This window comes from Solanum stenotomum, chromosome 8 (genome assembly GCF_019186545.1).
Source record: "Solanum stenotomum isolate F172 chromosome 8, ASM1918654v1, whole genome shotgun sequence".
Lineage (NCBI taxonomy): Eukaryota > Viridiplantae > Streptophyta > Magnoliopsida > Solanales > Solanaceae > Solanum > Solanum stenotomum.
The window spans coordinates 6587885-6601787 of NC_064289.1; the positions used below are offsets into that span (position 1 = coordinate 6587885).

A 13903-nucleotide genomic window follows, 5' to 3' on the forward strand; every position below is an offset into this window, starting at 1 on the left:
TTAAAGTATTAAATTAATGTAATTTAATTTAACTTTGAAAATTAGTCAAATTAATTTATAATTAAAAAAATGTGGCAGTTAGGTTAAGCCATTATGTACTATGGCAGGAGAATATTCCATTTTAATGCTATAAATTTGGCTTTCATCCAAAAACTAAGATTGTCAAGTCAACATGGACGATTTACATAAATATCTCTTTTTTTATTTATTACTATTTACTTTTTTTATTAACTTGTGTGATATAGTTCAGAACTAATAAAATAATTGATTGTCATCTAACATTTATTCATAATACTAGATAATGTTGCGCGTGCTATGCACGGGCCCAATAATATAAATGGTATGTTTTGGGGCTAATAATTTAGTTTTTGAAGCGATTGTTTGCGTGAATAAAGGAATAAGTTTTTTTTTATCACAAACATGTACTTTCTTTGACGCTATTTAAAGCATAATAAGACTACCCACATACAACATTTTGTAAATATTTTATGTTGTCAATTATCATGATTTATAGTATTTTTACGATAGATTCACTTCAAGAATCAGTGGAATTTTTTGTATTTTTTTCAAAACATATTTTATGTTGTCAATTATCATGATTTATAGTATTTTTACGCAATTTTTAAATATAAAATAAATAAGACAAATAAATTAAAATGGACCCAATATATGTTATTTTTGTTGTCTCAATTTATGTGACACAAATGAAATTTGGAGAGTCATTCAAATTTTCATATTTTTTTTAAAAAAATGTTTTAAGTTATTAATTATTTTGATTTATAATATTTTTATGTAACTTTGAAATAACGTACATTACTGGTCACTTTGTCCTGATTTATGTGATATGGATAAAATTACAAAATTAACCCTTTTAAAATGTCTTTCAGATATTTTAAGTTGTTAATTATTATTATTTATAATACTTTTTTGGTAATTTTAAAATGATATGTGTTATTTTTTCTGTCCCAATATATGTGAGCCTGATAGAATTCTGAGAGTCAACCTATTTTATTATATAACTTTTAAATATTTTAAATTGGTAATTATTGTAATTTTAATGCTTTTTAAGTCATTTGTAAATGATATATGTTGCTTCCTTGATTGAGATTTTTCTATTTGTGACATATATATTATTTTAAAAGGGAGTTTATGCCCAAGTTCTACTATATTTATATATTATACTTGGGCATAAATTCCCTTTTAAAAGTCCCACAAGTGTAATATATAATATTCAAGATTGGGAAAAGTCTCAATCTTGAATATTATATATTATACTTTGCCCTAAACTCCCTTTTATAATATAGTAAAAATTTCTAATTTATAAGGTTCGTGATTAACACATGCAAGTCGTACAAAAATATGAAAAATGATTTTTGAGCCTCAATGAAAAAATAAAATAAAGCATTTAATAATGCATTTTCATAGACTAAGGTGTGACGAGGGACTGAGTTGATGAGGTGTTAGGCTCAGCATATTACACTTGGTGGAAGATGACTAATTTGGTATTCTCCATTTTAAAAATAATGTTTTAATTTGACTTAACACAAAATTAAAAAAAAAAAAAATTAATTTCATGATTAACACATGCAAGTTATACAAAAAATATGAAGAAGGATGAGTTGCTCCAAAAAAAGTAATCTACTGATTTTCTCATTGGGTACAGCGTAAATGCTTTTTGTTTGGTCATATAAACTATAAACAGAATAAAACACCCCCAAAAAATGAAGAAGAGATAACTGATAAAATTCCTGAGTCAATGTGATGATACAATTATAACTTGGATTTAACTTATATCTAGTGACAATTGAGCCGGTTGGATTAAATTTGGACAGGTCAAAATAGGTCAAGACAATACACAGGTTAAGACCCAATCCAACTAAATTTATTTGGGCCAAAATGGGTGGGTCAAAACGGATTAGTAACGAATCATAACTCAACCTGTCCAATTTTTACTAAGTTTTAATAGCTTTATTTGTTATTTTGTAAGCTTTTAGTACCTAATAAAATCATTATTTTCTTTATTATAGCTATATATAACATATAAAATAAAATAAAAGTTTGTTAATAATATTTTGATAACATTTCTCAAAAAGTCAATTTGAGTTACATATCAACCCAATTTTTAATGGGCTGAAATGAGATGATTGAGCTAATAAATGGGTTATGGGTGAGTCAATAACCAACCCAAACCTTAATGGATTGGGTCAAGTTGGGCGGGCTGGACTTGATTTTGCCACCCATATATCGCCCGTATGGTTAAACAAAAATTTGTAATATCATTCCAATATAACTACTTGTAAAATTGAAGTTTTTTCCAGTTAATGTTATGATTAATTACCAGAAATTATCTTTAAAGTGACATATTAGTGTTAAACAATTTTATACGATTAATGTACAAAAGTTTAACGTTTGTAAATTAGGTGATGTTGTCAACAGGGTATGGCCAACTGCAAAATTGTAGCTTCTTATTTCAGACTTGAGAGTTACACAATCATACTATGCACCAAATTGATACTGACATTGATTTTTCATGCACATTTAAAATCAGATGAAGAAAAAAGATGGACGAAATTCATGCATATATATATGTATGTCTGAGTAGTCTAAAGTAAAAGCATACTTTATACATCCATACAGAGGTGAGTCGATAATATTTAACTTTTCTTGTAGCTTTTGAAATCGACATATATATTCTTGTTTACATCTTTTGCTGCCAACCCAACCCCTCTCGTGAGCCTTGTCATTGACAGAATGTTGGCGTTACCTAACAATTCCCCTCTCAATACCTGTCTCATACAATATGTTGCTTTTGGAATCTTATTTATATATTGCCTAGTAAACACAAGTTCATCTAAGATAACTGATTTATGAATGTTTAGAGATCAGAGAGTTTTAGGATTATAATTTCTACAAAATTGATGATCTTACAACAAAATTATTACAGTTGTACATAATTATTTTTCTATAAACAATTAAAAAAACCCAGAAAAGTAAGGTTCATTTATTAATTTATATTTCAATTGACAGCATGACGGGCCAATATATTACTCCCACATCGGGAGTGGAACACAAAAGCTACAGCCTTATAGGCTCCGTTCCAGTAGCATTTGTCGCGACCTTACTTGAACAGGATCTGTTCTATAGGCTCGTACCACTGTATCCTTGATTTCTAAAGAGACAGGAAACCAAGTCTGGTTGATGAAGCATGGCCATGTGACCAGAGCGTGATTAACAGCCTACCATGGCTCCTCGAGCTGTGGTGCAGTAGATGATCGTTCTTTGACTTTATCTCAGGCCTAGGATGGTCCCATGGCTGTCTGACAGACTCCCTTCTTTTTTGTTGTGTTTTTGTGCTTCGGGTGTGTTACATTTTTATATTTTAACACTCCATAGTAAAATGTCTTTTAATTCTATATGGTTAGCACTAATAGCTAGATGTGTTGCATAGACTATACATTTTGATCCTAAAGCATGGAAAGTGACAATTCTGGGAAAAAAAATAGATCATAAGTAAAGGAAAAAGAGAAAAATCAAAGCATTAGAAATTGACTTGCACATCATAAAATTGTGATATGGTCCAAGAAAACTTTCCCATGAGAGAAAAAAAAAAGGTTTCTTTTACATAAAAGGAACAGTTGTTACTTAGAATATGGTATGCCCTACAGATGTTGACAAAAAAAATTATTTATAAAACTTTTTTCATTTTATTGGTGTCTTTCCTAGCAATCACCATCATTCTTTTCTTTAAGCATTACAAAAAGTTTCTTTTTACATAAAAGGAACAGTTGTTACATAGACTGTGAGTTGTGACATATCCAAGAAATACTCCACAACTTGACAAAAAAATTATATTGTTGGTGTCTTTGCTAGAAACCACCATCATTCTTTAAGCATTTACTCTTGTTTTTCCTTGAGATGAAAACTGAGATGAGGGACCAGAACTGAGAACAACTAGTATCGTTTTTACCGGCTATATTCAAGATTTGTAGAAGAGATGTCTAGGGAAATTGAAGAGATTGGAGAAGATAGCCAGAGTACTACAATAAAAGATGCAGAAACTAATGATGTTTATGTAGTTGTTGGGAAAAATGACTTATATGTTGTTCAATGGGCACTTGATCATGCTGTTTCCCCTGGATTTCGCGTCTGCCTCGTGCATATTTTTCCTACCATTAAGTACATTCCAACACCAGGTAACTATTGTTCTTGCACATACATATCTGTATATTCAATTTATCACATATGGGTGTGTCGCGATTTATTCAAAAATCAGGGAATTTAAGAACATGAAAGAGTATTGAATATAATGGTTTAATTTTCTTGTTGTTGCTGCTATCTCATTAGTGACAAGAATCCTAGGATTTTTCACCATATATCTAGTCTTAAGTCAAGATTAAAGTTAGTTAACAGGTGAATAATACTTTCTAGGAACAAAGGGACGGGGAGCCTTGGATCACTGGTAAAATTGACTCGAACTTGTGGCATATTAGATTATAGGTTCAAGACGTGGATCAGCCACTAACAAGTGCATCAGGGCAGGGTGCTTATATTTAAACCCCTTAGGGTGCGGCCCTTCCACGTACCTTACATGAATGCAGGATGCCTTGCACTGATTCTTGTATTAGGATAGACTGCTTACATTACACACCCCATGGACGCGATGTTTCCCTTGATCCTGCGTGAAACACGAGATGCTTTGAGCACCAAGCTATTTTTTTCTTCTAGGAACTAAGGAAAATTTGATGTAATAAAAGCAAAATGAAAGGGATTGCTAACGAACATTGCTATATATGTTGAATTTTGTATGATAGTTGGGAACTTATCAAGAAGCCAATTGAGCAAAGAGCAAGTGCAAGTCTACATCAATGAAGAGAATAACAGGAGGAAGAGTCTCTTGCAGAGATACATTCGCCTATGCAACGATGCCAAAGTAAGTTCAAGTCTGTATCAATCAGAAATTTCCATCCAAAATTCGAAAACTTTGTTTCATGACAGTTCTTGATTTTACTTTGGCTGCTAGGTACCAGTTGATACTATGCTTGTGGAAAGCAATTCACCAGCTAAAGCATTACTTGACCTTATTCCTATTGTCAACATTACCAGCCTTGTCATTGGAACCAGGCCATCGCGTTCCACGAGGTAAACATAGTTCTCCACTACAACATGAAATTATCAAAGTTCAAGCATGCTATAATGCTATTATTTGTCAATTTCAGGCTAGTAAAGAAGGGACAAGATATAGGAGAATATGTTCAAAAAAATGCACCAGAATTCTGTGAGGTTAAAGTGGTTAGCCAAGTGCAGCAGCTTAAACAAAGTTTTAATCGAACGCAGCCTGAGATTACAAGAAATTCTGATAGGAATTTCCTTGAATGCATATGCTTTTCCAGAAAATTCGATTGAAACGTTGGAAACAAGAATGTGACAAGTTTTCTTCCCAGTACTTTAGCTTACTGTAATAGTGAACATTATGTTTTTGTTATTAAGTTCTCTTGCATATAACTCGACAATGTTTTGTTCATAAAGAAATCATTTCTATTGCAACATAGACAATAACTAACGGGCACTTGATCATGCTATTTTCCCTGGATTTTGCATCTTCCTCATGCACATTTTTCCTCCCGTTAACTATATACATACACCAGATAATTTTATACTATTACTCTTGCACTCCATACTTATATCTAAACAGATATAGGAGATAGTGAGTGTTTGGTAAGGTCAATTTACTATCTGTTTCTCCACTCAATTTCCTTCTTCATTTTAGTTTTTGATTGATGTAACTGTAGATATATCACAAACGCGATAGTATAATCAAGACATCACATCAGTGGGACTGTCAATTTATCGAAAAAATCAAATTCAAGAACATGAAGAGTAATATTGAATATATTGGTTCAATGTTCTTTGTTTCGACCTGCTGTCTCATTTTTGACAGATGCAGATCAGCCTACCGATACTACGATTCAATATGTTTAATTCTGTTAAAATTGAACAGATGATGCTTATGAACTTTGATGAAAAAAAGCAAAATGAATGCCAACAAACATTGCTAAGTTAAATTTTGTATGATAGTAGGGAACTTATCAATAATCCAATTGAGCAAAATGCAAGTGCAAGTGTACATCAATGAAGAGAGTAACAGGAGGAAGAATCTCTTAGAGAAATACATCCGTCTATGCAACGATGCTAAAATGATCGAGTGCAAGTCTATATACTAATTGGAAACTCCACATCCAAATTCCCAAAAACTTTGTTTCATGACATTTAATGACTTTACTTTAACTACTAGGTAGCAGTTGACACTGTGCTTGTCGAAAGCAATTCACCAGCAGAGAAGCATTACTTGACCTTATTCCTATTGTCAACATTACCAGCATTGTCATTGGAACTAGTCCATCGCGTCCCACAGGGTAACACATTGCTAAATAAACTATGCAACATGAAATTTATCAAGGGTGATAAACTGCTATTGCTAATCCATTTCAGGCTAACGAGGAAGGGACAAAACATCCCAGAATATGTTAAAAAGAATGCACCAGAATTCTGTGACATTAAAGTGGTTGGCCAAATGCAGTACCCAAAACAGAGTTTTAATCAAAGGCAACATGAAAATGCAAAATGCATATGCTTTCAAGCAAATTGAATTAAAATATTGGAAACAAGAATGTAACAAAGTTCTTAAACATGTTGAAACTTATCACACTACAATAACAAAAGAATTTCTCCAAATCAGTACAACTATAAAAAATCAATCCTTCCTAATGAAGGAAATATCCATTGTCCATTAGACCATTCTTGATGAAACCTCAACTTATCAGTAGAATACGCAACGTGCTCCCCAGTAGTAGGAAAATAGACATGGTAATTTTCTTCATCTTCCCCAGTAATGACCCCAAACCACCAGGCCTCTTTGTCATACACATCTACAATATCATAGGTTACCATTGACCTTGCTTCAGATGGAAGAGTAGGTGGAACAGGACGGACCTCAGAGACACGTACAGTCTCCTTTAATGGCGCGGTTTCATCATCAGTCACAAGAGTCTTGTATTGGACTTTGTAATGTAAAGCGCCAACGGGGTAAAGAATAGTTGCATGTAAGTAAGAACCTATGAAGCCTAATACTTGACTTGCAACTTCAACTTCATCATCAATTTGATATATTGTTGCTTGTTGTCCCTTATATGCTATTTCTCTTATTTCATCTGAGATTAAATCAATTTTTAATTGGTGATTTTCCTCTGCCATTGAAAAAAGTGAGCAATTTTGATCATTTGTGAGTGAATTTATACGAACAGAATTGTTAGTTTCTTTTAAGTGACTATTAATATTAATTGGAATCGTTGTACTGTTTTCGAATGGTTAGGTTTTTTTTTTTTCGAATTTTTCTTTTATAACGTTCTTTTAACATGTAAAAGATTTTTTTAAAAAATTCGAACATGATAATATTTTAACGTATTATTAGTTTATTTTTATTTTTAAAAAACGTATTCTTTTACTTATGGCTTCTTGTATTTTATTTTTATTTCATATCAACTCTGGGAAAAAGTTTTTTTTTTTTAGAAAACACACACAATCGACAAACGCTATTGTTTCTCTTTTTCTTCTATTATTTGTGGGCGTTTGATCATGTTTCATTATGAAATTTGAAAAATATTTATGTATAATTTTTGTTTTCAAAGTGAAAAAATGATATTTGAAATTTGCATGCAATTGTGTTCAGTCACAAATATAAATTGGAGTTGTTTTTGGCTTTTTATGAGTTAAACGAAATGAAAAAAAAGTAGAAATAATTTTTGTTGTTTTTCAAATTTTTGAAAAATTATGAAATTTAACTTGAAGTTAATTTTTAGAATTTTATAGCTAAATGTGTTTTCCGGTGTCTTTTGAACAATTTTCGTGGCAATTTTTTTTCAGAAATTTGAAAAATACAATTTTTTTGTTTTTACTTTTTCTTTTCACTTATATTTATTGATCACCAAATACAATTTTCAAATTTCAACCAAACGGCTCATCATATATAGGCCCAAGCCCATATCTAACTACTAACAGATCTGTCAAAACCCTAATGGCAAAATTTGCTATTGGGCCCAATCCATCGATCTTCCATCTATAAATCTCTGAAAACCCTAACCGCACCATTCTCTCACTGCCGCACTTCCCCTTCTCCCCTTTTCCCCATTTTGCCGCCGCCGACGAGGAGAAAATGACTACCAGATTCAAGAAGAACAGGAAGAAGCGTGGCCACGTCAGCGCCGGACATGGTCGTATCGGAAAGCACAGGAAGCATCCAGGAGGAAGAGGTAACGCCGGAGGTATGCACCATCACAGGATCCTTTTCGACAAGTACCATCCTGGTTACTTCGGTAAAGTAGGTATGCGTTATTTCCACAAGCTTCGTAACAAATTCTATTGCCCTACTGTCAACATCGACACTCTATGGTCTCTCCTCCCTCAAGAGGTGAAGGACAAGGCTGCTGCCAATAAGGGTACTGCTCCGTTGATTGATGTTACCCAATTTGGGTACTTCAAGGTTTTGGGTAAAGGTGTTTTGCCTACGGGACAACCTGTTGTTGTGAAGGCCAAGTTGGTGTCTAAGAACGCAGAGAAGAAGATTAAGGAAAATGGTGGTGCTGTTGTTCTTACCGCTTAGATTTGAATTGTTAGTTGCTTTTTTATGCTAAAGTTACTGTTTTTTTGATTAGTTAATGGAGATTTGAACTTGGGATTACTTGTTTGAAATACTTTTAAGATGTTTCAATTTAATGAGTTATTGCCTGTTAAAGCACCAAATTGGCATAATTTTTTCTGGACCTTTGAATGCTCATTGATATTGTGATGTTCATGATATGCTTTGTGCCTTCTTTATATTTCATTTGATGTTTTCAAATGATTGAATAAGTATTATGACTATTTCTGAATGATTATTATTAGAGTTTGTGTCGATTATGTGTGCTTAAGTTCAACAGATTTGAGGTAATTGTATCTCAAATAGAATTGATCTTGTATCAGATTATCCTCTTGATTGGCTTTCTGATATAGAATCATTTTTATCAGGTGAACTAATTAGACTAGCCTTTTCAAAATGTGATTCTCTTGCATCGTCTTTTGTCAATTAGATATTCACAAGTAATTTGTTGGATTTCGACCATATATGACTTTTGATATTGTATATTATCGTGGTATATGAATTGTGCTGATTTGAGTAATCCTTGCGTTGTTACGTGGTTTAGTAATTGGGAGCTTGGTAATTAATATGTGCAATCAGCTCAAACATGAAATTAGAATTGAATAGACATTCTTTGCTCTCTATTTGTTAGTATGTGGAATCACTTTGTAGTTTGGGAGCTTTTCTATGTTGAAGTCCCTGATGGGGATAGAGTTCAGTAGTGTTGGGTTGAGTGGAATTCCTTTTTTTGTTGTTCTTTGTTTTGATTAGAATGAATTTTGCATCTATTGCTGTAAAACTGATGAGGTTGTGGAAAGATTAAAACTAGGCCCAGTATTTTAGAATTCTACTGGATATTGTGTCCTGAGCCATAGCTGTATGTGAAGTTCTAAAGATGTTTTGAGAGTGAAAGGAAGAGAAAGGATGTAGTTGATAGCGGAGACCATATTGCTTTGTTTTGTTTTCCAATTGATCTGCAGAAGATTAATGTTGTTCATTGATGTGTAATTCGATGAGGATTGTGTGCAACATGTAGAGTCCCACCTCATTTTGTTTACTTTTGGATTGAGTTGAAACTTTCAGGTTTTTTCATGTGACTTATATATGGCGTTTGTTCTTCTCCGTTTCTTGCCTACAACTGCCTTTTTCCTCTCGTAGTTCTGTATTCTTTCTACAAAAATCTAGTTGGTCTTCAGTTTATCTAAAAAGAAGGTTATGGTGATTAAATTATCTCCTGTTGTTTTCACCTTGTATCTGTGTTCGTTTGCAAAATCCTCTTATTAGTTATGCCTGTGCATGGATCTAAAAATGAATGATGTTGTGCAGCATCTAATTAGGTATTTTCTTCAAATTTAGCAATGTGAGGACTAGGATGTGCTGTTTAATATTTTCGTACCTCTTTATTATTTTCGTCTTTTGAAGATTTTTAGATGAGTGACATTTTACTTGTTTGAATTACGTATATAGGTGAATTAACCTTGCCATGTTTCTAACTTTCATTGACCAATTCGTCGTTGATGACTATTAAGAGCCTGTTTGGATTGCCATTTTAAAAATGTTAGCTCATGGCTTTTAGCTTGTAAGTCCAAATGGGTTCTTAAATCGTAAGAAATGACATATCTTGTGGGATGGAAATAAATAGCACCATTTCAAATGCCACTATGTATGGTATGCAAAAGAGGTTGTTCTTGACATAAGTAAAATATATAAGAAGTGTACAACAAATAATAAGGAAGATGTTAACATCAAATAATATATAACTGAAGTAAAAAAAACAATTAAACATTGCTTGACTACCTATTAACTATCTATATAATATCGTTACGATATATATTATTGAGCACCGAGTCGAGGGTAACGACTTTTACTTAAGAGCCTCAGTTTGCGATTTTTGATTCATCATGTGACCATTATAATGACTGCTCCCATTCCAATGGAATATTAATTTTCTAAGTGAAGCACATGTCTCTCATATTTTTCTATTGAAAGCAGCTCCATTTCTGTATCATCTAAGATTTGAGTAAGCTGTTTATTTATTTGATTTTATTCTATTTGTGCACACCCAAAATTAGATGACATAAATATGAACTGAGGTTAAGCTAAATGACATATTTATATGTTACGCCTAAAAGTCTAAAATCTAACTTAACTAGAAAGACTTTGTGTTCAACCACTCACTGTCCATGCAGTGACAAACCGGATTACGTCTGGCCTTTTGAGTTAATTTAGTTTAAAACAATTCTTGAATACAAAATGTAGAAAACAATAATCAAATTAAAGGGGTCTTAATCATCAGTCATCACTACTAGAGACAAAGTTTAATTACTAAATATGTTATAAGCCAAAATATAGTGGTTATCCTAATCATATGATATGAATATTGATCACCGATCACCAAGATTGAAATGAATGAGCACTTACCTATAAAAGATCCATAGCTAATTATATATCCCTCTGATCATTTTTTACTTGTCCAATGTTGACTCGGCATATCTCTTAGTCTTAGGAAATGCATTTGGAAAAGATTATAGTTGATATTAAGGGTAAATTAGGAACAAAGCAATGAACTGTCTCTTTATTTTTCAAACTGAACAACTAAAAACAGATAATTGTTTTTTTGGTAAATATACAAGTAAAAGTGAAGGTAGGATTACTAATATTGTTTGGTTGTTGTTTAAATAAAATATGGGTCTTGGTGGCAGCCATGAGTCAAACTATATAATGCGTACATAGGTTAACGCTAAATTTAAAAGGTAAACGATAAAATTAACACTAGATTAATGTTTCGTACAAAAGGCAATGTTTTCTTGAAAATGTCTTCTCTAAAAAATAGACAGACTACTATTTGTTAGAATCTTTTGTAATTATTCATATATAAATTTATGCATCACATAAAAATATTGAATTCAGACTAATTTGATATCAAAGAGCTACATCCTCCTCTCAAACATAAAATATTTATAATCATATTTAACTTATTAAAATGATTAATATTCGAAAGTGAAACTAACATTTGTTTATATGATATATTTGATGAATACTGAACTTTATTTACATTCAAGCCATGGACATTGCTAGCAAGTAGCAACCATGATATATTTGATGAAATTAAAAAATGTTAGTTCCGTACCTTTTAATCTGTTTAATATGTGTGGAACTAACTCCAAAAAAGGAATTATTTGAAATCCATCTGAAATTTGCTCTTAAGTTTTAATTTCTTAACGACTACTAATTAGTAATTTCTTTGAAATTAAAAACGCAACATCAACAATTATAATGTTGTTATGAACAATAGGAGTTGAGAGTTAGTTACTGTGAACAATGAAATCAAAAAGTTAGTTATATCTTGTTACAGTGTTAGTTATAGTTAGCTATGGTTAAGTTAAGTTAATTAGCCTACTTAGTTAAGGACTTAATATTTAATAATAGAGAAAAGACATAAAAGCACAAGTGAAGTTATTTCGAATTTTCAAAAAGACACATTAACTTTGAGGATGTCCTATCACCCCACAAAAGTATTGAATATTTTTGTAAAAGGACTATTTTGACCCATTTTCTCATTATGTTTGTGAACACGCACATGATGCACGTGAAGGTCCGTTTTTAATGCCAAAAACCAATTAAAAGCTGCCACATTTAAGTTATTTTCTTTATTAATTATTTACTCCATTCAAATTCATCATCTTCCCCAACAAAAGAGTCATAGGTACTCTATGATGAATTGATGAAATCAACTCAATAAGGTAGGAATTCGTTTTAATTTCCAATCGAAAAAGCTAATTTAAAGTTGTCCGAGGTTTCATTTCTTCTTAATTTCATTTAGTTTTGAGAACCCAAAAATCAAACCAAACTCTCAAATCAGTTGTTTTTTCGGGAGGATCAACATCAAATTTACTCCGCTAGTTCTCCAAGAAATTTGACCAACAAACATCAAAATTGTAGGAGATGATCTTCAACAATGCCTATAATTGAAGATTAGAGATGAAAAATCCAAGAAAATGATTAGAGAAACTAAGAAATGAAAAATGGAGAATATGAGTTTTCTTTTTTGAAACGATTTGGGTTGGGTAGGGTCAGATTTGAAGAAATTAATTTAAATTAAATTAATAAAAAAAGTGAGCACCACGCGCCTGTTCACAGTAGAGAAAATGGGTCAAAATGGTCCTTTTACAAAGATATTCAATACTTTTGTGGGGTAATAGGACACCCTCTAAGTTAAAGTGTCTTTATGAAAATCCAAAACAACTTCAATTGTGCTTTTATGTCTTTACTCTTAATAATATGATCTCAATACAATTCTCAATTTCTCATTATTCTTAACCTATGAATTGATCTAGCTGATCACCATTACTATAACTAAATAAATGTCAATTCTTAATAATCACATAAGGCTCAAATTTCACTAAAATCATTTGCATTTTTCCCAAAGATAATCTGACTTCTCCAAGATATATACAAATATTATTGAATTCCACACTAAAAATAAGCAAACAAAAACAGCTAGCAATTATATCCAGCAATTCTTTGCTTACTTCGCTGTACTAGTTAACTAAACTGAATAAATTAAGGTGGACAATTATTCTTAGTATATTGAACAAATAAATATAAATGGGAAGAGTAAAAAGAACCAGATGTATATACAATATGCTTTTGGCCATATCAAGGTTAAAAATTTAGACAACAATCTATAATAAACATGTTTAAGTTAACTCTAAAACAAGATAAATAACTATTTTGATTGTACATCAAATGTGCCTAACTTGGTGAAATGGGTGCTAGGTCAAAAAAACTTACTATCCCAATTTCATTTTTCATGTCCAAACGCAAACGCTTAATCTTACCCCCACAAAATAACCAATATACTTGTTTTTCTCTAATTTATTTATTTTATAGTTTTTTTTTCTTCCTCTATATTCCTCAACAAGTCATTTTCTATTGATATTTTCTTTTGTTGTTCTTTATTTTTTAACTCCTCGTTATTTTTAATTAAATAATATATCATATTTGATATTAAGATAATATCCTATATAGAAATGAAAAATTAATAAAAAAATTTCGATGAATATATTATCAAATTATTAATTTCTAGATAGTCAAACATTATTTTTTGATATATTTTAAAACTAATTACAAAATATTAACACATCATTTTAAAGATTATTTTAATAATCAAGTATCACACAAATTTCCCGTCCCTAGAGGAATTACTATATTATCACTTCGTTAATTAAT

At 31.4% G+C, this 13903-nt stretch overlaps 3 protein-coding genes, 1 non-coding gene and 1 pseudogene across 4 annotated transcripts; 4 read left to right on the forward strand and 1 right to left on the reverse strand.

The window, feature by feature from the left end:
- The first annotated feature begins 3112 nt into the window (after window positions 1–3112).
- LOC125875314 (small nucleolar RNA U3) lies at window positions 3113–3327 on the forward strand. Its single transcript, XR_007447383.1, has one exon. It is a non-coding gene; the product is annotated as a small nucleolar RNA U3 (small nucleolar RNA).
- A 582-nt stretch (window positions 3328–3909) lies between these two features.
- LOC125872194 (U-box domain-containing protein 35-like) lies at window positions 3910–5552 on the forward strand. The gene is made up of 4 exons (XM_049552899.1): window positions 3910–4193; window positions 4812–4930; window positions 5021–5139; window positions 5217–5552. Exons 1-4 carry the CDS (start codon window positions 3995–3997, stop codon window positions 5401–5403), a joined length of 624 nt encoding a protein of 207 aa, XP_049408856.1. The 5' UTR covers window positions 3910–3994; the 3' UTR covers window positions 5404–5552.
- Window positions 5553–5560: 8 nt separating this feature from the next.
- On the forward strand, window positions 5561–6646 carry LOC125872513 (uncharacterized; annotated as a pseudogene).
- A 95-nt stretch (window positions 6647–6741) lies between these two features.
- LOC125872515 (protein AGENET DOMAIN (AGD)-CONTAINING P1-like) lies at window positions 6742–7251 on the reverse strand. The gene has a single exon (XM_049553249.1). The coding sequence runs from the start codon at window positions 7249–7251 to the stop codon at window positions 6742–6744; it is 510 nt and encodes a 169-aa protein (XP_049409206.1).
- Window positions 7252–8130: 879 nt separating this feature from the next.
- On the forward strand, window positions 8131–8796 carry LOC125872198 (60S ribosomal protein L27a-3-like). The gene has a single exon (XM_049552902.1). The coding sequence runs from the start codon at window positions 8210–8212 to the stop codon at window positions 8654–8656; it is 447 nt and encodes a 148-aa protein (XP_049408859.1). The 5' UTR covers window positions 8131–8209; the 3' UTR covers window positions 8657–8796.
- The last annotated feature ends 5107 nt before the right edge of the window (window positions 8797–13903 follow it).

What these genes read in the sequence shown, in the direction of transcription:
- LOC125872198 (XM_049552902.1), top strand. Translation starts at nt 8,210, where the DNA reads ATGACTACCAGATTCAAGAAGAACAGGAAGAAGCGTGGCCACGTCAGC.
- LOC125872194 (XM_049552899.1), top strand. Translation starts at nt 3,995, where the DNA reads ATGTCTAGGGAAATTGAAGAGATTGGAGAAGATAGCCAGAGTACTACA. An exon ending in TAAGTACATTCCAACACCAG is followed by an intron (nt 4,194 to 4,811) that starts GTAACTATTGTT and finishes TTTGTATGATAG; the next exon opens with TTGGGAACTTATCAAGAAGC. An exon ending in AGGCCATCGCGTTCCACGAG is followed by an intron (nt 5,140 to 5,216) that starts GTAAACATAGTT and finishes TGTCAATTTCAG; the next exon opens with GCTAGTAAAGAAGGGACAAG.
- LOC125872515 (XM_049553249.1), bottom strand. Translation starts at nt 7,251, where the DNA reads ATGGCAGAGGAAAATCACCAATTAAAAATTGATTTAATCTCAGATGAA.